The sequence below is a fragment of the Mirounga leonina genome, unplaced genomic scaffold (assembly GCF_011800145.1).
Source record: "Mirounga leonina isolate KUSES-001 unplaced genomic scaffold, KU_Mleo_1.0 Mir_173, whole genome shotgun sequence".
In the NCBI taxonomy this organism is placed as follows: domain Eukaryota; kingdom Metazoa; phylum Chordata; class Mammalia; order Carnivora; family Phocidae; genus Mirounga; species Mirounga leonina.
The window spans coordinates 52,661,458-52,687,994 of NW_023270447.1; the positions used below are offsets into that span (position 1 = coordinate 52,661,458).

A 26,537-nucleotide genomic window follows, 5' to 3' on the forward strand; every position below is an offset into this window, starting at 1 on the left:
CAGTGTCTTGAATTCTGCTGCATAGATTAAAAAAACATTAATTTGTCTTTGGAATTTGTATTTAAGTTTTCTGTGATAATACCAGTTTTAAACCAGGGATTTTCAGTATATGAGAATTATACTTCCCTTAGGAAGGCATTTTATAATTACTAGGAACCACTCAGAATTATCATCCTCTTCCTCATTCTTTTGTTCCTCTTTGTTTCTGTTGGGAATATATATATTCTCTTTCTCAGATATATTAGAACAGAAAAAAGATTGAGAACCATTACTCTATCCTAATCCTTTAAGGGATGTAGCTCATTTTCCTCACATCTCAAAGCCAGGAAACCAGACCCATATTTTCTACATATTATCTATTTATTATTCTTTGTCTATAGTTCCTCTTAAGACTGGTGGCCTGCTGCCTATATTTCTTATTTGACTTGGCATTTCAGTCTAGGAACCTCTGGGTCATTCTCTTATATTCACTGATACTGGATGTAATTCTTAACATCATATTGGCAGTTGGACATTGAAGGTCATCTAACACCTTACCTTTATTTTGCCTTAATTTCTGTATTCCAGTGGTACTCAATTCTACATTCCTTGACACACCTACTCATATGGTTAAAAAATGGTTCTGCTTCTGACCAAAATCTCGAAAATATTTATATGTGTATCTTTTTCATTTCTTTAGTTTTCTGATCTATCCTTAATCTCTATATGTAACATCTTTTTGGCTTTATCCCTTTACCCAACTCATACCATTACTGTTTTTTTCCCTTACTCTTTTGAAATAGTCATTCTGTCAGTCCCCTACCCAGTATGAATTAAAATATTTGCTAGCTGTATAAATTAGTAGACTGGTATTTTATATATTTAGTTAGGTCCTTAACATAGCTTGCCAGAATTTTAGCTTTCTTTCTGTTCCTCACATTTGCTATTGTTTTACTCCTGTCTTAAGCCCTCTACTGCCCTCTGCTTTTCTCACTCAGTGCTGCCTTCTCTTTCATAGAACACTTAAAATTTTGTCTTCATAGTTCTTTGAGATAATGATACGTGGTCCTCGCAAAAGAGGCTTCTTTAGTCAAATAAATCTGGGAAATGTTGTAAATTACCTCTCTCGGAGATTTGCGGTACTTATAAGCATATTGAAGAGCCTGAAAGATTATTCGGGAGAGAAACTCATTTAACTTTAACACAACCTCTCCCCCTTCCCAACTCTACTTAAATTGCTTGTGATAAGGCCCTAAATAAGTTAATGCTTCTTACTACTATTGATAATTACTATTACTTACCTTATGGACTTATTTCATTTTCCTCTCCACTCTCTTCCTATTCTGAAGTTAATCTAAAACAGAAATTGTGCCACTCTTCTGCTTATCAATCTATGCCTTCTTTTTGCTTAAAGTGTAAACTTGACTTGGTATGTAAATGTGTGCACCAGTTTACATTCTCTGTTCATCTCCTGTATTCACCATTATGCATGCTATTTTATGGTTATAAAAAGCTTGCCAAAATTTTAAAAATACATTTTGTTTAGTATATACAAATCTTATTATTCGGTCTATCCCTTCTCATTCTCTCTTCTAAGTGGGAAATTCTTTCTTAGCCCAACTGTTATTTCCATGATAAAGACTTTTCTAAGGCTCTTTCCACAGGGTTTCCGTAACATGTGTCACATAATATATTGTCATTATTTGTTTATATGACTGTCTCCCCTTTTACACATGAGCTCATTATTTATCATTAGATCTTCAGCTTTTAACCCATCACCTTATATGTGAATGTTGACAAATAATCTTTGTTAAAATGAATTCCAGATTTATATTTATTTACCTGAACAAATGCAAACCCAGCTACATAATTTGCGGGGTGAAGTACAAAATGAAAATGCAAGGACTTGCTCAAAAAGTAGGAAAAAAGTACCGTTAAAGTTACTAAAATATAAAGCTTTTTCCTTTCTTCTGTGATCTTTTTCTCCACTTGTTACGGTGGTATAGATATACTTTTATTATTTTTATTTATTTTTAATTTACTTTTAAATGTCATTCTAAATATAGAACAATTAAAAAGATTTTGTTTTTAAAAAAGATTTATTTGCGATCGCACGCGTGTGCGTGCGGGCATGCACGCGGGGAAGAGGCAGAGGGAGAAGCAGTCTCCCCGCTGAGCAGGGAGCCCTATGCAGTGCTTCATTGGAGGATCCTGGGATCATGAGCTGAGCCCTGAGCCCAAGTGAGACATTTATAACTGACTGAGCCACCCAGGCACCCCTAGAACAGTTAAAAATTTTAAATTAAGTATAAATTTTCTTGTTCATCTTTATATTGTTCAGTGTTATCTCTAAGTGCATATATAAGAGCATTTAACTCTTATGTGGAATTGCTGGTATTTCATAGCTTGTACTTTTATATTGTATACTTGTATATTTTATTTTATTTTTTTACCAGAAAACACTGCACAATACATACTCAGCTATTTTTATTTCACTTTTTTTTTAAGATTTTATTTATTTATTTGGCAGAGAGAGAACGCACACAAGCAGGGAGAGCGGCAGGCAGAGGGAGAGGGAGAAGCAGGCTCCTCGCTCAGCAGGAAGCCTGATGTGGACCTCCATCCCAGGACCCTGGATCATGACCTAAGTCGAAGGCAGACACTTAACCAACTGAGGCACCCAGGCACCCTATTTCACTTTTTTTTTTTTTAAAGATTTTATTCATCTATTTGAGAGAGAGAGAAAGAGAGATGAGAGAGAGCACGAGCGGGGAGGAGAGGGAGAAGCAGGTTTACTGCTGAGCAGGGAGCGCATTGCGGGGCTTGATCCCAGGACTCTGGGATCATGACCTGAGCGGAAGGCAGATACAGAGGCATCTGCAGAAAGCTACCCAGGCGCCCCCCTATTTTACTTCTTATACTTGTACATTCCACCAATACCCTCTACCTTCCTGTTTTTTGTTTGTTTTTTTTTTGATCTTTTATTTATTTAAGTAATCTCTACACTCAGCATGGTGGGGCTTGAACTTAGGACCCTGAGATGAAGAGTCTCATACTCTTCCAATTGAGCCAGCCACGCACCCCAACATGTTCTACCTTTGACTTTGGCAGGACTGAAAGGAAAAGGAACTGTGGTTTGTTCTGTCATTCCCTTTCCTTCTGTGTCATCATTTTTAGCATAAGTGGTTGGTTAATACAGGGAAGTAACATGAGTAAGAAAAGATACAATAGGGTTTTTTGTTTTTGTTTTTTTGGTCACTATTTTTTAGACACCATTACCTTTCTTCTGTGTTTGAAGCAAGGTATGGTTCAGGTAGAAAATGTGGCTTCTTGGCTTACTTGTTTGTAGACAACATGCTTACCTTAAACTCACTTTGAGTCCTGCTGAATTCCTACATATGGTGGTTTCACTGGAATTCTGTGCTTATGGGCATCACCAAAGCTATATAAAAATGAGGTGGAACGGAATGTCAGACATGCATTTTGCATGTATCTCCTCTGCTCCCATGCATGTTCTATTGTCTCATCAGACTACAAAACACAGGGCCACCTGGGTGGCTTAGTCAGTTAGGTGTCTGCCTTCAGCTTGGGTTGTGATCTTGGGGTCCTGGGATGGAGCCCCGTGTGGCCTCCCTGATCAGTGGGGAGTCTGTTTTGCCCTCTCCCTCAGCTCCTCCCCCTAACTCATGCATGTATGTGCTCTCTTTCTCAAATAAATAAATAGAACCTTAAAAAAAAAAAAGATCTCAAAACACAGATTCATAGATAAAATTAACAATTTCAAGATGATGACAGCAATTTTAAACCAAGCACAGGGTCTTCTTTTCTGAGCAGGGAGCCCTGTGTGACTGCACAGATCACATGTTCCTGAAGTTAGCCCTGAACAAAAGGATTGAAGGAAATAGTAACATGCATTGAGACAAAGAGGCTGCCATATTTCATGTTGTACCATTATGATGAGAATTGTTAATACTTTTTAAAGATTTTTATTTATTTATTGGTCAGAGAGAGAGAGCACGAGCAGGGGGAGCAGCAGAGGGAGAGGGAGAAGCAGGCTCCCTGCTGAGCAAGGAGCCCGATGTGGGACTCGATCCCAGGATCCAGGGATCATGACCTGAGCCGAAGGCAGACGCTTAACAACTGAGCCACCCAGGCGCCCAATACTTTTTTATTTTTAGGCATTGTTGTGTTCTTTATTGCCTTGAAGTTAGGTGCAGCCGAGTGACCTGTTCTGGTAAATGAAATGAGTAAAGGTAATCAGTGCTATTCCTTCTTTCCCTATTTTACTAAAAGTGAGAAGTTAGCAAAGCAGCTTGGAATGTTGAGCAAATGCTTGAAGGTTAGCTGCCTTTAGAGCCACCTGAATTCATGGAGGATTTTACATGAGTTGATAAATCAACTTATGTTGTGGTCATCATTGAGTTATAGAGGCATTGTAACCTGGCTCATTCCGAATGATAGTTTGTCAAATTTCAAAAGCCTTGTAGGACCAGCACAATTACATATCACAATTTTTGGATCTAGGGGATATACTAGGTATTCCCAACAAACAAGTAAACCCTCTCAAAAAGTGTTAGGTATACATTATAAATAGGAGCTGCTTGATAATAGAAGAATCAAGAGCTCTCTGGCGAAACTCACATCACAGAATTCTTCATCTATAGAGCTAGTTCTTGGTTATTTATAAAGATGAAAAGGAAATTGTGGCTTGGGTGATTTGGGGACCCACATAATCTCCGCATCACGTTAGGAAAAGAACCCTCAAACAGTTGACAATCTTGGGCCAACAAATTGCTTGTGTAAAGAAGCATACTTAAATTTCTTTTGACAATTGCTGGTAAGGATTTTAATACATAATAAAGTGGCCCCAAAAGCTTAAAGGATGAGCAAAGAAGGAAAAGGATTCACCAATCCAGAAAAACCTAAATAATTGGGGGCTTTGGGTGAATATCTAGATAATTAATTTGGAAATCCCATTTATTCACAAAACTGACTTTTTTGAGAGAAGGGGGCACAGTTCTACTTACCTTTGATCATAAAAATTCTGTCAGTTGATTTTACCCATATAAAATTTATTTTTTTAAAAACTTAAGCTATTTTAGAGTGATTAACATTTAAAATTTGAGGTCCATGATACCTTATATATGCTCAGTGCACATTATTTTGATTAAACTTTTTTGTTTCAAGTTTTTTTTATTGTAAAATATACATAACATAAAACTTACCATTTAAGTGTACAACTCAGGGCATCGGTACATTCACAGGGTTGTATCATCATTACTATTTTCAGAACTTTTTTATCATCCCAAACAGAAACTCTATACTCATTGAACAGTATCTCCCATTCCCCTCCGCCCCAGCCCCTGATAACTTACATTCTATTTTCTGTCCCTGTGAACTTATTTATTCTAAATATCTTAAACAATATTTGTACTTTTGTGACATTTCATTGAACACAATGTTGTCAAGGCTCGGGGTGTCTGGGTGGCTCAGTGAGTTGGGCATCTGCCTTCGGCTGGGGTTGTGATCTCAGGGTCTTGGGATCGAGCCCCTCATCAGGTTCCTCGCGCAGTGGGGAGTCTGCTTGTCCCTCTCCCTCTGCCCCTCCCCCTGCTCGTGTTCTCTCTCTCAAATAAATAAAATCTTTAAAAACAAAACAAAACAGTTTTGTCAAGGTTCATCCATGCTGTAGCATGTTTCAGAATTTCTTTCAATGGCTTAGTAAAATTCCATTGTATGTATATACCACATTTTATTTATCCATTCATCTGTTAGTTATTTGGGTTGCTTCCACCTTTTGGCTATTGTGAATGATGTTGCAGTGAACATGGGCATACAAATAAATAACTGTTCAAATCCCTGCTTTCAGTTCTTTGGGATACCTACCAAGGAGTAGAATTACTGGATCATATGGTAATTCTATGTTTAAGTTTCTGGATCATATGGTAATTCTATGTTTAAGTTTTTGAGGAACTGCCAAACTGTTTTCTGCATTGGCTGCATCATTTTATTCTCACCAGCAGTTGCATGAGGATTTCAAAGATTTTATTTATTTGAGCGAGAGAGAGCGAGAGAGCGAGAGAACAGGAGTGGGGGAAGAGGCAGAGGGAGAGAGAGAAGCAGGCTCCCCACTGACCAGGGAGCTGGACACAGGACTCTATCCCAGGACTCTGGGGATTGTGACTTGAGCCGAAGGCAGACTGCTAACCAACCGACTGAGCCACCCAGGCGCCCTGTGTGAGGATTTCAAACTCTCCATATCCTTACCAACATTTGTTATTTTTTGCTTTTTTGATAATCCTAGTGTGTATGAAGTGGTGTTTTTTTTATAGTTTTGATTTACATTTTCCTAATGACTAATGATGTTGAGCATCTTTTCATGGACTTATTGACCATTTATTTATCTTTGGAGTAATGTATATTCAGGTCTTTTGCCCATTTGTTAAGTGGTTTTTCTTTTTGTTGATAAATTGTAGGAGTCTGTATATTCTGGATACTAGACCCTTATCAAATACGTGATTTGCAGATTTTTTCTCCCATTTTTTTTTTCCCACTTTTTTGGTAGTGTCCTTGCTGAACACATGTTTTACTTTTTTTATTGAGATGTAATTGACATATAACATTAGTTTCACTACTGTACATTATGTACAGCATATGTACAGCATACTGATTTGATATTTGTTGTATATACTGTGAAATGATCACCACAATAAGTCTAGTTAACATCCATCACCACACAGTTACAAATTATTTTTTCTTGTGATGAGAACTTTCAAGATTTACTCTTTCAGCAACTTTCAAATGTACAACACAGTATTATTAACTGTAGTCACCATGCTGTACGTTATATCCCCAGAACTTATTTTTTTTTAATAACTGTAAGTTTGTACCTTTTGACCACTTTGACCTATTTTGCCCACTTCCTTCTTCCCAGGCCCAGCCTCTGGCAACTACCAATCTGTTCTGTATATCTATGAGTTCATTTTGTTTGTTTGTTTTAGGGTTTACATGTTAGTGAGATCATACAGTATTTGTCTTTATCTGTCTCCCTTAACATAATGTCTTCAGGGTCCATCCCAGTCGTTATAAATGGTAAGATTTTTTACTTTTTTATGGCTGAATAATATTGCATTGTATATACATACCACATTTTCTTTATCCATTCATCCATGCATGGACACAGGTTGCTTCAATGTCTTGGCTATTGTAAATGACACTACAGTTAACATGGGGGGGGGGTGCAGATACCTTTTTGAGTTAATGTTTTTGTTTCCTTTGAATAAATGCCCAGAATTGGAATTGCTGGATTATTTGGTAGTTCTTTTTAATTTTTTGAGTACCTCCACACTGTTTTACATTGTGGCTGTGCCAGTTTAATATTACCACCAACAGTGCATAGGGATTTTTTTTTCTCCACATCCTTGCCAGTACTTGTTATTTCTTGTCTTTTTGATAATAGCCATTCTGACAGGTGTGAGGTGATATCTCATTGTAGTTTAGATTTACATTTTCCTGATGATTAGTGTTGTTGATCACCTTTTCATGTCCTGTTGGCCATCTGTATGGTTTCTTTGGAAAATGTCTGTTCATGTTCTCTGCCCATTTTAAAATCTGATTGTGTTTTATTAACCTATTGAGTTCTGTGAGTTCTTCATATATTTTGAGTATTAGCCCCTTGTCAGATATGTGATTTGCATCTATTTTCTCCTATTTTGTAGGTTGCCTTTTTACTTTGCTATGCAGAAACTTTTTAATTTTTTAAAAAAGACTTACCTATTTATTTTAGAGAGAGTGTGTGCATGGGTGTTAGGGGGTGGGGGAGAGAATCTCAAGCAGACTCCCTGCTGAGTGTGGAGCCCAACCTGGGGCTCGATCTCACAACCCTGAGATCATGACTCGAGCTGCACTTAACTGACTGAGCCACCCAGGAGCACCAGAAGCTTTTTATTTTAATTTTTTTAAAGATTCTATTTATTTAAGAGAGAGTGAGCAAGAGAGAGAAAGAGAGAGAACACGAGCAGGGAGAGGGGCAGAGGGAGAAGCAGACTCCCCGCTGAGCAGGGAGCCCAACGTGGGGCTCGATCCCAGGACCCTGAGATCATGACCTGAGCTGAAGGCAGATGCTTAACTGACTGAGCCACCCAGGCGTCCCCCCAGAAGCTTTTTTTTTTTTTTTTTAAAGATTTTATTTATTTGACAGAGAGAGACACAGCGAGAGAGGGAACACAAGCAAGGGGAGTGGGAGAGGGAGAAGCAGGCTTCCCGCGGAGCAGGGAGCCTGATGCGGGGCTCGATCCCAGGACCCTGGGATCATGACCTGAGCCGAAGGCAGACGCTTAACGACTGAGCCACCCAGGCACCCCTCCCCCAGAAGCTTTTTAATTTTTTTTTTTTTAAGATTTTTATTTATTTATTTATTCATGAGAGACACAGAGAGAGAGGCAGAGGGAGAAGCAGGCTCCCAAGGAGCAGAGAGCCCGATGCGGGACTCGATCCCAGGACCCTGGGATCATGACCTGAGCCGAAGGCAGACGCTTAACCATCTGAGCCACCCAGGCGCCCAGAAGCTTTTTAATTTGATAGTTTTCCTTGTTTATTTTTGCTTTTGTTGCCTTTACTTTTGGTGTCAAATCTGAAAAATCATTGCCAAGAAAGATGTCAAGGAAGAAATTTTAAATTTTCATGATCCAGTATTTTTGGGTGCCTGGGTGGCTCAGTTGGTTAAGCGACTGCCTTCGGCTCAGGTCATGATCCTGGAGTATTGGGATCGAGTCCCATGTCAGGCTCCCTGCTCAGCAGGAGTCTGCTTCTCCATCTGACCCTACCCCCTCTTGGGCTCTCTCTCACTCTCTCTCAAATAAATAAATAAATAAATTTTTTTTGATGATCCAGTATTTTTGGTTGTTGTGTGCTTTTTCTTTTTTTTAAGGCTTACTTATTTTTAAGTAATCTCTGTGGGGCTCAAACTCATGACCCTCTGAGATCATGAGTAACATGTTCCACTGACTGAGCCAGCCAGGTGCCCCTGTTGTCTGTTTTTGATATTATACTTAAGCTGTTGCCAGATGCAAGGTTGTGAAGACTTACTAGTTTTTATAGTATGTGTGTGTGTGTGTGTGTGTGTGTGTATGTAAGTTAAAATATAAGGTAGGGTGCTTGGCAGACTCAGTGGGGCATGTGACTCTTGATCTTGTAGTTGCGAGTTCAGCCCCACATGGGGTGTAGAGGTTACTTAAAAATAAAATCTTTAAAAAAATAAAATATAAGGTATAGTTTTAGTGTAATTTTAAAATTTACATCTTTGGAACTTTTTAAAAAAGATTTTATTTATTTTATTATTTAAAAAAAATTTTTTTTTTTTTTAAGATTTATTTATTTTGACAGAGAGAGACAGCGAGAGAGAGAACACAAGCAGGGAGAGTGGGAGAGGGAGAAGCAGGCTTCCCGCCAAGCAGGAAGCCTGATGCGGGGCTCGATCCCAGGACCCTGGGATCATGACCTGAGCCAAAGGCAGACGCTTAACGACTGAGCCACCCAGGCACCCCTATTTATTTATTTTAGAGTGACAGTGTGAGAAGGTGCATAAGGAGGGGGAGGGACAATGGAAAGGGAGAGGGAGGACTCCGCTCTGAGGACAGAGCCTCATGTGGCCAGATCCCATGACCCCAGCCCAAACCATGAGTTGGACACTTAACTGACTGTGCTACCCAGGTGCCCCCATTGTTTATTTCTGAAAATTTAAGTATATATATTTTTGTTTGTTTGGTTTTTTTTTAAGATTTTATTTCTGAGTAATCTCTACACCCAGCGTGGGGCTTGAACCCAGAACCCCGGGATCAAGAGTTGCAGACTTTACTGACAGAACCAGTCAGGTGCCCCATTTTCTTTTTTCTTACACAGAATTACTTACTACATATTGCTGTGTGTATTACTTTTTTAATTTAACAGTAAATAGGTCCTCACTGTCACTCCATAACAGAATAGAGACTTCCTCATTCTGTTTTATGGCTGTATAGTAACATATTTTATGATTTTATGATAGTTTTCCCTACCAATGTGGTATTGATGGTCATTAGAGATTTTTTCCAGTCTTTTGCTTTACAGTTAGTGCCTTTTTATTTTTAAGATTTTATTTATTAGGGAGAGAGAGAGGGAGGGCACAAGGGGGTAAAAGGAGAGGGAGAACCAGATTTCCCACTGAGAAGGGAGCCCAGTGCTTGATCCCAGGACCTTGAGATCATGACCTGAGCCAAAGGCAGATGCTTAACTGACTGAGCCACCCAGGCGCCCCCCAATTAGTGCTTTAATAAATTATATAATATACTAATTATAAGTCTTTATCTGATTTGATCTGTTTTGATTAAATATTTATAACTGGTGTAAGGCCAGGGTCCAACTTAATTCCTTTGAATGTAGGTATCTGGTTTTTCCTAGCACCATTTGTGGAAAAAACTGTCCTTTCCCCATTGAATACTTTTAGCATCATTATCAGATCAATTTACCACATATGTGAGGGCTTATTTCTGGACTCTCTGTTTTATTCTAATAATCTATGTCTTTTCTATGCCAGTATGATACTGTTTTGATTACTGTAGCTTTGTAGTAATTTTTGAAATCAGGAAGTGTGAGTCCTCCAACTTTTTTCTTCCTTTTCTAGATTCTTTTGGCTCTTCAGAGTTTCTTGAAATTCCATATGAATTTTAGGATGAGTTTTTCTATTTCTGCAAAGAATACCCCTAGGATTTTGATAGTGATTGCATTGAATCTATAGATTACTTTGGGTAGTATTGGCATTTTAACAATATTGTTAATTAAGTTATTGGTGATAAGTGAAGGAAATGAATGGTTGAGTACACAGTGGGCTGCACATCATGAATTCTGCCTAGTCTCCAGTTTTTGGCAGCTCTGGGGGAAAAAGCCTAAGCCATTCTTGGGATTTTCGAGCTTAATAACAGTAAGCAAGGGGTGGAGTGCTTAATCCTTTTAAGTGAATGATGAACATTGTAAGAGGTGTGTCTTCCAGTTTTCTATCCCTTGGGGCTCTAAGAGGAGCTTAAATAGTTCTGATTTCTGGCCTCAGTTACCTGAGGGCAGTGATTAGAAGCTGAAAGCAGGATGCAAGGAAGGGGTAGGCAGGGAAAATAGACTGGAAGGAATCCATGAATTTGGGATCTTGTACCATTTGTTTAACTCTAATCTCAGTATTATTTTGTAGTTTTCTGTGTAGAATTTTTTTTGCTTCCTTAGTTAAATGTATTCTTAAGTATTCTTTTTGATGCTAAAGTATGTAGAATATTTTTTGCTTCCTTAGTTAAATGTATTCTTAAGTATTCTTTTTGATGCTAAAGTAAATGGAATTATTTTCTTAATTTCATAGACCTGATCTTTGTGTTGATTCTGTATTCTGCAATTTACTGAATTAGTTTTTTAGTTCTGTTTTTGGTGCCTTTTTTTTTTGGGTGCACTTTAAAGGTTTTCTTACTTAAAAGATCATGTCATCTGAAAAAGATAATTTCATTTCTTCCTTTCCCATTTGGCTGCCTTTTTTCCTTTTACTTGCCTAATTGCTCTAGCAGTAATTTACAATAGTACTATGTCAAATAGAAGTGGAAAAAGCAGACATCCTTGTCTTATTCCTGATTGTAGGGGAACAGTTAGCTGTGTCTTTGTTTTGTAAGATGACTTTTATCATGTTGAGGAAGTTCCTTGCTATTACAAGTTTATTGAATGTTTTTTTCAAGAAAGGCTGCTGGATTTTTTCAAATGCTTTTTGTTGCATCAGTCAAGCCGATTATATTTTCCTTTTCCTTCAGTCTGTTAATATGGTGTTTACAGTGATTTTTGTATGTTGAACCACCCTGGCATTCTAGAGGTAAATCTCACTTGGTCATGGTGTATAATATGCTGCTTGTGTTACAGGATTCCTTTTCCTTTAGTGCCTGTGGTTCTTGGTCATGCTGCTTTGAATAATAAAAAGGTAGATCAGACGAAGAGTGGTGGGCAGCAAAGCAAAGTTTATTGTGATAGTACAAAGCTCCTAAAGAGGGAGGGGACGCAAGAGGGTTGCCACTGGAGTTTCTAAGTCTAGCGTTTTTTTGTTGTTGTTCTTTTTTTTAAATATTTTATTTATTTATTTGACAGAGACAGCGAGAGAGAGAACATAAGCACGGGGAGTGGGAGAGGGAGAAGCAGGCTTCCTGCGGAGCAGGGAGCCTGATGTGGGGCTCGATCCCAGGACCCCGGGATCATGACCTGAGCCAAAGGCAGACGCTTAACAACTGAGCCACCCAGGCACCCCAGTCTAGCAGTTTTTATGGGCTTGTTGGTGGGCTCTTTTAATCTGATTAACTCTCTGTGCTCCTGTCACCCTATCAGGTTTTTATCATATACCTATCATGTGGGAAAGGGTGGAGGCTCCTTTCAGGGTGGTGTTTAAGGGTGGTTTCCTCCTTGGGTGGGGGCCCCTTGTGTCTGCCTGCCTTTCTTCCAGCTATCCTTCTTTACTTTGTTTGCTAATATTTTGTTGATGATTGTTTGACTGTATGTTCATATATTAGGGTAATGCTGGCCTCAGAGAATGAGTTAGGAAATGCCCCCTCCTTTTCAAGTTTTTTTGGGAAGAGTTTGAGAAGGATTGGTGTTAATTCTTTAAATATTGAATAGACTTCACCAGTATAGTCTTGTGGTTGTGGGCTTTTTGTTGTTGTTGGGAGGTTTTTGATTACTGATTTAATCTACTTATTTGTTGTAAGTGTATTTGGATTTTTTATTTGTTCTTGACTGTTTTGATAGTTTGTACAACTTGACCATTCTATCTGGGTTATCCAATTTGTTGGTAAACAGTTGTTTATTGTATTCTTTTATAATTTTTTTTTAATTTAAAGAATCTTTTCTAAAGATTTATTTGAGAGAGAGAGAGAGCATGAGCGGGGGGGGAGAGGCAGAGGGAGAGGGAGGAGCAGACTCCATGCTGAGCCAGGGGCCCGATGAAGGGCTTGATCCTAGGACTCTGGGATCATGACCCAAGCCTAAGGTACACGCTTAACCAGCTGAGCCACCCAGGCGCCCTATAATCCTTATTTTTAAAAATTATGGGAAACATCCCTCTTCTATCCGTTTTTAGAAAATGTGGTAAAATGTACATTGTTTTCATTTGTCTCAAAGTATTTTCTAATTTCCCTTGTGATTTCTTCTTTGACCCATTGGTTGATTTGAGTGCATTGTTTAAGTTTTACATATTTGTGAAATTTCCAGTTTTTGTATTGATTTGATTTCTAATTTCATTCTGTTGTGATAAGAAAAGATACTTTGTATGATTTCAGTCTTTTTAAGTTTATTAAGACTTGTCTTGTGGCCTTGCAAAATGGTCTGTTCTGGAGAATGTTCCATGTGCAGTAGAGAAGAATATGTATTCTGTTGATGTTGGGTAGAGGCTTCTGAGTATGTTAGGTCTAATTGGCATTAGGGTTGTTGAAGTGTTCTATTTTCTTTTTTTTTTTTTAATTTTTTTTAAAGTTTTTTTTTTTTTTTTTTAATTCATTTGAGACACAGAGATAAAGCATGAGAAGGGGGAGAGGCAGAGCGAGAGGGAGAAGCAGGCTCCCCGCTGAGCAGGGAGCCTGATATGGGCTCGATCTCAGGACCCTGGGATCATGACCCGAGCTGAAGGCAGACGCTTAACCATCTGAGGCACCCAGGCGCCCCAAAGTCGTCTACTTTCTTTCTTTTTTTTTTTTTTAAAGATTTTATTTATTTGAGAGAGAGAGAGCACATGAGAGGGGGGAGGGTCAGAGGGAGAAGCAGACTCCCCGCTGAGCAGGGAGCCCGATGCGGGACTCGATCCTGGGACTCCAGGATCATGACCTGAGCCGAAGGCAGTCGCTTAACCAACTCAGCCACCCAGGTGCCCAGTTGTCTACTTTCTTAATGATTTTCTGTCTGGTTGTTCTATCCATTATTGAAAGTAGGGTATTGAAGTCTCCAATTATTATTTTTTAAGATTTTATTTATTTGAGAGAGCAAGAGCACAAGCAGGGAGAGGAGCAGAGGCAGAGGGACAAGTAGGCTCCCCACTGAGCAGGGAGTCCAATGTGGGGCTCGATCCCTGGACCTTGAGATCATGACCTGAGCTGAAGGCAGATGCTTAACCAGCTGAGCCACCCAGGCACCCCTGGATTGATCTCCTTATCAATATATAATGTCTTCTTTGTTTCTTGTAATCTCTTTTGTCTTAAAATGTATTTTGTCTAACAATTATATGACCACCCAGCTCTCTTTGTAGTGCTTTTTGCATGGAATACCTTTTTCCATCCTTGTACTTTTTTTTTTTTTCTTGCCAGGGAGGGAGTGGGGCAGAGGGAGTGGGGAGAGAGAGAATCTTAAGCAGGCTTCATGTCCAGTGTGGAGCCTATGCCAGGCTCAATCTCATGACCCTGAGATCATGACCTGGGCCAAAATCAAGAGTTGGAGGCTCAACTGCCTGAGCTGCCCGGTCACCCCTGATTTCCATGGTTTCTGATGGGAAATCATCTGTTAATCTTTTTTCTTTTTTTTTTAAAGATTTTATTTATTTATTTGACAGAGACACAGCGAGAGAGGGAACACAAGCAGGGGGAGTGGGAGAGGGAGAAGCAGGCTTCCGGCAGAGCAGGGAGCCCGATGCGGGGCTCGATCCCAGGATCCTGGGATCATGACCTGAGCCGAAGGCAGACGCTTAATGACTGAGCCACCCAGGCGCCCCAATCATCTGTTAATCTTATTGTGAATACTTTGTGCATGAGAAGTTGCTTCTTTCTTGCTGATTTCAAAATTCTCTCTTTGGTTTTCAAAATTGAATAATAATGGGTCTTGATTGGCGTGGATTTCTTTGAGTTTATTCTGCTTGGAGTTATTGGACTTTTTGGATGTGTATAATTGTGTCTTTCATCTGATTTGGCACATTTTTGGCTATTATTTCTTCAAATATTTTTCTCCTTTTTTCTCTTACTCTTTCCTATGCATATGTTAGTGTGCTTGATAGAGAAGAAAACAAGTAAGAAATTCAGGAAACTACAAGGAGCAGAAAAAAATTTAAGAAAAACTATTAGTCTTCAGATGTAAGAGATGATAGTAATGAGACCAGAACAGAGTTTTGTAAGAAGTAATAATCAGGGAGTTAAAGTGTTTTTAGAAATGAAAGTATATACTTCCTGTGCTCCTCTCCTCCAAATGTAGAAGAGTTGGAAGATAAAGGTGAGGAAATCACTCAGGAAAGAAAATAAAGGTGGAAAATGGAGAAAAATGGTAAGATAAGTGGAGAATCAATGTAGGATGCATAAAGTCCAATTAATAGGAACTAGAAAAAAAGAGAAAATGAAAAGGAGGAAATGATAGAAGACATAATACAAGAAAAAATTTTTAGGAGTGGGGGGGACTTGAGTTAGAGATTAAAAGAGCAAACTGAATACCAAGAAAAATGAATGAAGAAATATCTGCTCCAGGGCTTATCATTTAGAAGTTACAGAACACTGAGGGGAGCCTGGGTGGTTCATTGGTTAACTTTCTGACTCTTGATTTCAGCTCAGGTCATGATCTTAGGGTTGTGAGATCAAGCCCTGTGTCGGGCTTTGTGCTCAGTGGGGAGTCTGCTTGAGATCCTCTCTCCCTCCCCCTCTGCCCTCCCCTGCTTGCATGTGTGCTTTCTTTCTCTCAGATAAATAAATGAATCTTAAAAAAAAAAAAAAAAAATTACAGAACACTGAAAAAAAAAAAAAAAAAAAAAAAAGAACACTGAGACAAAGAGAATATCCTGAAAGTTTCCATAAGGAAGAAAGCAGTTCAGTAAAAAAGATGGAAAATAAGAATGGCATGATTTTCTCAGTATTAACATTACAAACTAGAAGTCATTGAAACAATACCTGTTGCATTTTGAGTGAATGATTTCTAACCTAGAAGTTTAAACCTAATTAAACAACATATGAAGATAGAAAAGACATTTAAGACATATAAAGTCTTACAAGATTTACTTCTTTTTGGGACTTAAGGGACCCAATAATTAGCACTGTTTCCCTTCCTGAATCCTGAACAAATTCTGAAAGATGAAAGAAGCATATGGAGATCAGATTATCATTTTTTTTTAAAGATTTTATTTATTTATTTGAGAGAGAGAGAGGGTGACCACGCGCATGCGAGAGCACGAGCCGGAGAAGAAGGAGAGGGAGAAACAGACTCCCTGCTGAGCAGGGAGCCTGGTGTGGGGCTTGATCCCAGAACCCTGGGATCATGACCCTAGCTGAAGGCAGATGCTTAGCCTCCTGAGCCACCCAAGCACCCCCAGATTATCATTTTTATTATGGATAAAATTCACTTTGGAGAATGGATTTTTTATTTTCAAGTTGTTTATTAATACTCAGTGCCAGAATTAGACTTACTCAGGCATAGGCACAACTGCAGACCCTGTGTGGGACTTACACCTGTAAATGTTAGAGTACGAATGGGAAAGTGGAATTCTCTTCCTTATGAACAGCTAGCTGTGAAGAGGGATGAGAGAGAGATACTTAGTTTTACCTACATCATTTTCACAAACTCACTGATGAAATACGTTAGTCCATGTCTTTGGGAAAAGAATGAATGAGGGGAGTGGAAAAAAGTCCAGAGTGTTATGATAATGGATGCCTGTCTACACAGAATGAAATGCAGAAATTGGGCATAATTATTTTTTTTTTACTACCTTTCATATTTCCTTTCTTAGGTACTGGAGGATGTACTCCACCCAAAAAAGAGGGAGTAAATTGTGGAAGAGGAAGACAGAAGTCAGCATGAGGGTGGATAAGAATTGGTAGGATGATAGTGAAAGGAAGTTTCAGGGTGACAGCTGTGGTAAAAGACTAGTAGTGACCAGCAAGTGCTAGACAGGGGATGTTCAAGGAGAGAACAACAAAAACAAACATATAGACTATGTGATGGGTGTTTGAACATATTCACAGATTTATGGTTCTGTCAATGAATTATCAATAGGTATGTAAAAAAATCTTAAGAAAAATGAGGTAATGATTAATTCCAGGTAAAATTGAAAAGTATACCAAAAAAAATGTGATTATTATATATATATATTAAGTCAAAAGGCTGGGCTACCATGACACAGAAATCCATTAGTACAGTGCCTTAAAAAATAGAGTTTTATCTTTCTTTCATATAACAATTGCTAGGTGAGTGGTCACCTGATCCAGATGAGTAGTTCTGTGTGGTCACTCAGGGGCCCAAGTTCCATTGATGATGTTGTCCAGCCAAAAGTATGGCCAAGTGTTAACAGCATTGACTTTACCTGGGCTTATTAGATATGCAGAATGTCAGTCCTCCAAATTAGAATCAGAATCTGCATTTTGGAACTAGCTGATTCTGATGCACAGAAACTTGAGACTCAGTGATCTGGATTAGAACATAATTGTTGGCTCTGTGCCTGAAGATGGATGATTGAGAATTTTATACAGTGATACGAGGAGAGCATGGAGGAGGTAACAACTTGATCTTAAGGACACACCTAACAGTAAGGAAGGTTGGGAAAGACAATCTAGCTATGTGTGTGGGAAAAGGAGAAAATAAATTTTGAGGGGCATTTAGAAAGTTTTATAGTATATATTTGGCTCAGCCATGAATAATACTGTTACCTCTTAGTGAAATCATCTTCGGAAGATGTAGGTGGGATAGGAACATATGTGTGTGTATAATTCTGTTTGTCTCTAGGGGGAATGTTTGAGACAGCCAAATTCTTATCTTCCATAGTAGGAAGTCTGTGGATACTATCTAAAGTTAAAACAAATTAAGATCAGTATCAGCTTAAGCATGTAATTTAGAAATACGGAGATAAATCTCAGAAGAAACCACTAAAAGAGTTGAAAGTAAGTTGCTTCTGAGGAGGAAGATGGGTAGTTGGTGGACAAATACTGTTTTGCCTTGTAGTACTGTTGACTTTTTGAACTCTGTATATGTATTTGTTTTATGGAAAGCAAATTGGAAAAAAAAGTTTCTATAGTCCAAATAGGAAATAAATACATAAAAAGTATTAAGTACTGCGTACCTGGGTGGCTCAGTTGGTGAAGCATCTGACTCTTAATTTTGGCTCAGGTCATGATCTCAGGGTCATGAGATCAAGCCCCATGTGGGGCTCCTCACTCAGCACGGAGTCTGCTTGTCCCTCTCCATCTGCTCCTCCCCCTGCTCCTGCTTGCTCTCTCTCTACCCCCTGCTCCTGCTTGCTCTCTCTCTAAAATAAATAAATAAATAAAACCTTTAAAAAACGTATTAAGTACTGAGTGCTATGAGAAAGGTAAGACTAAAGTTCATAGAAAGAGGCATATTTATCTGAGCCCAGCTTAGGTGGTAGGAGCCTTGGGGATAGATTAGGGAAGGCTTTCTGAAAGAGAGATATATCCTATTTACACTGTAAATAATATAAGTCATGATGCAATGAAAATGTTTTGGATTTATTTTGTTTTTAAAATGTGAACAATTAAAAGTAATTTAAGTGTTCATTAATCCACGCAATAGGTTTATTGAGTGCCTACTTTAAACTGGGCACTGTTGTAGGCACTGAAGATATAATCGTAAACAAAATCAGAAATTATTTCTTATCTCTCTCTTTTTTTTTTAATTTGAGAGAGAGAGAGTGAAAGAGCACGAGCAGGGTGAGGGGGCAGAGAGAGAAGTAGACACCCCCTGAACGGGGAGCTGGATGTGGAGCTCGATCCCGGAACTCTGGGATCATGACCTGAGCGGAAGGCAGATACTTAACTGACTGAGCCGCCCCGGGGCCCCGATTTCTTATCTCTTAAGGCAGATGCTTAACTAACTGAGCCACGCAGGTGCCCCTAATTTTTTTTTAAAGCCGTACAAACTTCTGATGGCTTTCTGTAATCATGCCTTAAAATAGTTTCCCTGTCTGTCCTGTGAAACGGTTACTTGAGAAGTAATTACTGCTATGATTAGTTTTTCTACTATTATGCAACAGTTATTTCTGGTAAACTTTCTTACCTAGTGTTATCCATACAACTCTTAAGTCTAAGGCTCTAGAATTTGTAGCCCAATCTGTCAATTGAGTAATGGATAATTATAGAAAAGCATCAAAAACTCTTGAAACAATTCAAGGGTGCCTGGGTGGCTCAGTCGGTTAAGCATCTGCCTTCTGCCTTTGGCTCAGGTCATGATCCCAGGGTCCTGGGTTGGAGCCCTGAGTTGGGCTCCCTCCTCAGTGGGGAACCTACTTCTCCCTCTCCCTGTGGCTCTCCCCCTGCTTGTGCTTGCTCACTCCCTCAAATAAATAAATAAAATCTTAAAAAAAAAAAAAAGAAAATTCCAGTTTCTGCTAAAGGCTTCAGTTTTCATCAGGAAAAGAAGGATGTGAAGCCATCTGTCTGGAGTGGATATTCTTTTAATTGCTAATTACATTTTGAATGTCTGCTAAGTACCTAGCATTGTGGTAGTAAGGCATGCAAAATAGGGAAGTGCTGGATATTTGCAGGAGAAACAAAAAACAGGGAACAAAGTCTGATACCTGACAGTTTGTGGCAATTAAGCAAACTTCTGATAGCTCTGTGGTTTCTCATGATCTCACAAGTGTTCTGCTGCTGTTGCTTTGCTTAACTGCAACTTAAATGCACACAAAGACCCAGGTAGCCTGAAATTACCTGCTACTATATACCTGCACATAGTAGCTAATGTAGAGCATTGTGTAATATTATGCAGAGTTCCTAGAAATCCCCGCCTGTTCCCTGGAACCCCACATGAGTATTTGATGCCCAAATTATAACCACCCATAAAAATCAGAGCCTCACATCTACCCAGTGCTACTTAGATCCCCTTTCTGAGTGTGCCCGCACTCCTCCTTCCTTGGAGTATGTTCTTTGACTTTGCAGTGAAGCTTCCTCAGTTATACTTCATTCTGACTTGTCCTTGAATTCTTTCTCACAGCAAAGTCAAGAACCTGGCTCCTGCTGTTAGTTGAGGTCTCAGGGCCTGAGAACTCCCTGTCTCTAGTAATCAGTAGTCATTGTAAGGATTCAAGGAAGGAAGACGTGATTAGAACTAGAAGTAGGAAGTGGACTGATGTCTTAATATAAAAATGAAATGGGATATATTCTAAATACTATTTTCTATATTTCAAACAACTTTTTAAAGAAATTCGTTACAAATTCTTTTTATTTTCTTGATAATAATTGCTTATATAAGGTTAGAATCTCATTTAATTCTCATTTACTACATTCTAAAAATGTAACCAGGAACTAGAACATAGGTCCAACATTTTTATTTGGCTCAACCAATTTTGCTATGAGTGCACTGGGAAGCAGTGAACCTTACTCAAAACCTTACCTTCTCAGAACTTATTTCTAGGAATTACAAGTTTTTTGGGAAAAATTTGTACTGTCGATAGCTTAGAAATAGCAATTTTGCCATATAAATTACCACACTTTTTTTTTTTTTTTGGTGGCCTCCATGCCCAGTGTGGGGCTTGAACGTATGACCCTGAGATCAAGAGTCACATGCTCTACAGACTGAGCCAGCTAGGTGCCCCACCACACTGGTTTTTTTTTTTTTGAATCTTTTTTTTTTTTAAAGCAATAGGACATCTGTTACTTTTTTTTTTTTTTTTTAAGATTTTATTTATTTGACTGAGAGAGAGTATAAGCAGGGGGAGTGGCAGGGAGAGAGAAGCATGCTCCCGCTGGGCAGAGAGTCCAACATGGGGCTTGATCCCAGGACCCTGGGATCATGACCTGAGCCAAAGGCAGACATTTAACCCACTAAGCCGCCCAGGTGCCCCTGGAGTTTTTTTGAGTGGAGGAATAGTGTATCTAAGAAGTTTTATAAACAGAATTGTGGACCAGCATGGCTCAATCAAGAGTTTGTTGTTTTATGGCTTTTGTTAGTAAGATAACATCTACAAAATTATTAGAGTCATCATCATAGGATAGCATTAGAAAATTGGGGCGCCTGGGTGGCTCAGTCAGTTAAGCATCTGCCTTCGGCTCAGGGTCCTGGGATCGAGCCTCGCATTCGGCTCCCTGCTCCGCGGGAAGCCTGCTTCTCCCTCTCCCACTCCCTCTGCTTGTGTTCCCTCTCTTGCTGTCTGTCTCTGTCAAATAAATAAATAAAATCTTAAAAAAAAATTTTAAAAATATTTTGGTTATTGGATAAGGTAAAACTGGTCTTTTAGAAATAGGATCCAGGGGCACCTGGGTGGCTCAGTCAGTTAAGTATCTGCCTTTGGCTCAGGTCATGATCCTAGGATCCTGGGATCGAGTCCTGCATCAGGCTCTCTGCTCAGCAGGGAGCAGCCTCTTCCCCCTCTCCCTCTACCTGCCGCTCTGCTTACTTGTGCTCTCTCTATCTCTGTCAAATCAATCAATCAGTCAATCAATCAATCTTAAAAAAAATAGGATCCACTTTTTAAAAGATTTTTTATTTATTTATTTTGAGAGAGAGAGCAAGAGAGATCACAGAGGGAGAGGGAGAAGCAGACTCCCCACTTAGCAGGGAGCCCAACGTGGGGCTTGATCCCAGGACCCTGAGATCATGACCTGAGCCGAAGGCAGATGCTTAACTAACTGAGCCACTCTGGCGTCCCATAGGATCCATTTTTATTTTTAAAATTAGGAATGTGCAGCAGTTTCTACAAAAGTTTAGACATAGGCATATATTTGGCAACTGTTTTGACAGTTATGTGAAACACCTTATAAAGAATACTGAAAGCAGAATGTATAAATTAAATGAATTAAAATATCCAAAAATGAGGAGCAAAAACATTCTTTTATAACTATAAGTGGTAGAGCTTTTTAGTAGAAAATAACGTTAGTCATAAAAGATACTAATGGTGAAAATATAGGGTGGTTTGGCTTAAATTTTTTGTTTGTTTTGGCTTAAATTTTAATTATAATTAAAAAATTACTTTATAAAATAATTTAGAGGGGCACCTGGGTGGCTCAGTCGTTATGCGTCTGCCTTCAGCTCAGGTCATGATCCCAGTGTCCTGGGATCGAGCCCCGCATAGGGTTCCCTCTCTCACTCTCTCTCTCTGTCAAATAAATAAATAAAATCTTTAAAAAAAATACTTAGAAAGAAGAGCCTAATCAGTTCCTTTTTTTTAATAAGAGAGAATATCAGTCTTATTAAGTAATCCCTATACCCCATGTAAGACCCTGAGATCAAGAGTTGCATGCTGAGCCAACCAGGTGCCCCTAGATTGGAATGCCTGTGTTTTCTTTGTTCCATTTCCTTTTATATTAATTGTGGTACATCAGTTGCGAGTTTTATTTCCCTTTTAGTTGAAATTCTTATTTAGTAATGTAGAACAAATTTTACTTTTAAAATTCTGTTTTGCCATATTGCCATAATTACATTAGAACCTTCTTTATGACCATTTGGCTGTTACTTACGAAGTGGGTTTTAATTCCTCATATGGTTAACAGAGTTTTTTAAGGTTTTACAATTTCTTCAGTTTTGAGACAAATTTGAAAGTTTTTGAAAGTCTCACCAATTTTTGAAAAATGGCTTTTGCATTTTAAATAACACATTTTGGTTTTTTTTTTTTCAACCCAATAGTTTGTTTGCCTAATCTGGACTTGAAGCAATTCAGCTACTGGGAATCTGCCATTTAACAATATCACAATTGGAAAGAAGCAGGTTTTCAAATAATGGAAGACTCTAAGACCTCTAAAAATGAAAATCATGAACCAAAGAAGAATGCTTGGGCTCTTTCTGAAGAAAGCAAAGCAGTTAAAGTTATATCTAATCAGACTTTGAAAGCTAGAAATGATAAATCCATAAAAGAAATTGGGACCAGCTCTCCAAATAAGAATAGTAGTAAAAAAAATAAGCAAAATGATATTTGTATAGAAAAAACAGAAGTTAAATCATGTAGAATAAATGCTGCCAACATAGCAAGCCCTAGAGATTTGGGATTAGTCCTTCGAGATCAAAGTCACTGCAAAACAAAAAAATCACCTAATTCACCGGTGAAAGCAGAAAAGGTACCAGTTTCACAAGCAAAAGCAGAAAAATCACCAAAGTCCCCTAATTCACCAGTGAAAACAGAAAAGACACCCAGCTCACAGGCGACAGCAACAGAAAAGGCACTTAGTTCACAGAGGAAAATGGAAAAAGGACCCAGTTCTCAGATGAAATCAGAAAAGGTCCCTGGTTCACCAGCAGAACCAGAGAAGGCTCCCAGTTTACTGTTGAAGGAAAACATGCGACGGACAGAATTACAACATATTGGAAAAACAATTCCAAGCTCTTTTACGACTCTGGACAAAGTGAATATTGATGTAGAGGGAGGAAAATCTGCTTTGGAAAACTCACCAGGATCTCAGAAGCGACAAGCATGTACAGATAATACTGTTGATTCTGATGATAGTGCTTCAGGAATTGAAGACATATCGGATGATTTGAGTAAGTACAAATTAGATTATCCCACAGGTCACATTTTTGGAGAGATTTTCCTATATTAATATACTTTAGATTATCCTTAGTTTGATTTTAACTACTTTAATTACAAAAAGGACATTAATAATACAGCTTTTTAAGCTAAAAAAGAACCTTTACATTTATTATGGTAGATAAAAAGCCTGTGCAAATAGAAATTAGTGGCTCCTGTAGTCTGTACATGCATGTGTATGTACACACACACTTTTTTTTTTTTAAGATTTTTTATTTATTTATTTGACAGAGAGAGACACAGCGAGAGAGGGAACACGAGCAGGGGGAGTGGGAGAAGCAGGCTTCCTACTGAGCAGGGAGCCCAATGCGGGGCTGGATCCCAGGATGCTGGGATCATGACCTGAGCCTAAGGCAGACACTTAACGACTGAGCCACCCAGGTGCCCCCACACTTACACACTTTTTCAGTGGTCCTGGTAATATGTGGCTCATTCATTCAACAAACATATGTACTGAGTTCCTTTTATATGCCAAGCATATGTTTACAATGGAAAAACAAAAAATACAACACCAAATCTCAAGGATGCTTCTACTTAGATGAGGGTGATACACATAAATAAAATGGTAATTTAGTTCAGTGCAAAAACTTAGAGTTGAAAGAGTGCATGATTTAATTGAGGGATTTAGTCTTTGGATTGAGAAAATGCAGGACATAAAAGTGAAAATAAGAGTATGACTGAGATTAAGTATGACTGGAACAGAATTGGGGGCGAAAGTGGCAAATGATCCAGCTGAAAATGCACACAATAATTGGAGAATGAAGGACCTTTTAAGATGTGATAGAAGTTTGCACTTTATGATGAGTATTTTGAGAAGCCATTGAAGAGTTTGAAGCAAGGTAGTGCTATGATCAGATATATTTATACATGTTTTTAATCGTTTGGACTGTAGCGCAGCAAATTCCTTACAGGAAGCAGAGATTGGTTAGGACACTTGCAATTTACTTGAGAATTCTGGTGTAAAATTCATTTTCTTTTGGTATTTTGATCTTAGCTTTAATTGCTTATAAATGTTGTCTATGTCTTTTGAGTACTTTTAATCTTGGTTTTGTTTAACTTAATGGATTTTTTTTGGCTTTTTTCTCATGTTTCAGCTGGGTAAATAAAACCTTGATATATGAATAACAAAAAAAACCCTATTTCTAAGTCATTATATATTACACTTTGAGAAACTCTGGTAAAGAGTTTAAATATAGTTTCTTTTATTTCTGATGATACACAATTGATAGTATATTGACAGACCATTTTTTTTAAACTTTAATACACATATCTTTATGTGTATAAGAAAAATACCAACTTCATAATTTTAAAAATATAGTTTAGGAGAAGGCCAAAAAAAGTAAGTCAATTTAAAGATAGTATCAAAAAAATAACACTGCTGATAGTGTTCAGATAAGACAAATCTGAACATGATAGTATGTGAATGATTGAAGTTGGGAAATCGCATAAGATCACTTACAAGGGTTTGAATGCTTGAGTTAGTGAAATATCTGATTAAGGATTATTATTACTTTTCCCAAAGATTTTATTTATTTATTTGAGAAAGAGAGAGAGGGGAGGAGAGGGAGAAGCAGACTCCCCATTGAGCAGGGAGCCTGATGTGGGGCTCAATCCCAGGACTCCCAGATCATGACCTGAGCTGAAGGTACATGCTTAATTGACTGAGCCACGCAGGTGCCTCCAAGGATTTTTTTTTTAAAGATTTTATTTATTTATTTGACAGAGAGCACAAGTAGGCAGAGAGGCAGGCAGAGGGAGAGGGAGAAGCAGACTCCCCGCTGAGCAGGGAGCCCGATGCGGGGCTCGATCCCAGGACTCCAGGATCATGACCTGAGCAGAAGACAGCCGCTTAACCGACTGAGCCACCCAGGCGCCCCAAGGATTATTTTTTTAAAAAGGGAAAGTAAATGAAGTGACAGTGATATGATTGACAGTGTGGGCTCTAGAGTAGAATTGCATAGGTTTTGAATCCCATCTTCCCCACTTAGTAAGTCTGTAATCTTGGATAAGCTACTTATACTTTATTTTTTAAATTTATATAATATGAATAGATGTACTGATATACATAATGAATGGATAGAGATAATGTATCTAGATACACATCAGGTAAGCTGCTTATCCTTTAGAACATGTTTCAGTTTCCTCATTTTTTTTTTTTTAAGATTTATTTATTTACTTTAAAGAGAGAGAGAGAGCACGCATGAGCAGGAGAAGGAGAGGGAGAGAAAATCTCAAGCAGACTCCCTGCTGAGCACAGAGCCCGACTCGGGGCTATCTCTCACAACCCTGAGGTCATGATCTGAGCTGAAACCAGTAGTCAGATGCTTAACTGACTGTGCCACCCAGGCAGCCAATCAGTTTCTTTATTTTTTTAAAAAAAGTTAAGGGGCACTTGGGTGGCTCAGTCGTTAAGCGTCTGCCTTCGGCTCAGGTCATGGTTCCAGGGTCCTGGGATCGAGCCCCGCATCGGGCTCCCTGCTCAGTGGGAAGCCTGCTTCTCCCTCTCCCACTCCCCCTGCTTGTGTTCCCTCTTTCGCTGTGTCTCTCTCTCTGTCAAATAAATAAATAAAATCTTTAAAAAAATAAAAATAAAAAAAAGTTAAGATGCTGCTGCCTATTTTATGAAGGTTAAGTGAAGTACTCTAATGGAGTGTTTCATGTAGTACCTGACATGGTAGGCATGTGGTGGCAATGAATGAGTATCCTTTATTATTATTATTTCTCTAATTAAATGCAGTTTTGTTATTTGTTAATATGGAGAACAAGTTGAACTAATTTAAAGAAGCTAGTAGACCAAGTAGAGGTCCTTTTGGGAGACTTGGTTTAACAAATTCAGAAGAATGATTTATAGTACAGCAGTTGTTTTTCATTAAAGAATTCAGTATGTGTAATATTTGCCTCGAAGTCATGTTCATACATAATTGTTTAGTGCTTTTTTCCTCATATGAAAAGGTCCAAATTATATTTAAATTAATGATTTCTCATTAGAGTGCCCCTTTATAAATTAAATAGAATAAAACTTTGATATATAAATCATTGCCTATTTGGACTTAAAAGGCTTTATAGAATTTTGACTAATATCAGGCCCACC

At 38.5% G+C, this 26,537-nt stretch overlaps 1 protein-coding gene across 10 annotated transcripts in view; it reads left to right on the forward strand.

The window, feature by feature from the left end:
* The window catches only part of TUT4 (terminal uridylyl transferase 4), a 125,683-nt gene that overhangs the window by 12,005 nt on the left and 87,141 nt on the right, over nucleotides 1-26,537 (forward strand). For all 10 annotated transcript variants that reach the window (XR_004681673.1, XM_035018548.1, XM_035018543.1 and 7 more), the window contains exon 2: nucleotides 22,552-23,400. Coding sequence is in view for 9 of the 10 variants with exons in the window: in XM_035018548.1 (XP_034874439.1) it covers nucleotides 22,644-23,400 (757 nt within the window). In the remaining variant the exon portion in view is untranslated. The remainder of the gene's footprint in view (nucleotides 1-22,551; nucleotides 23,401-26,537) is intronic.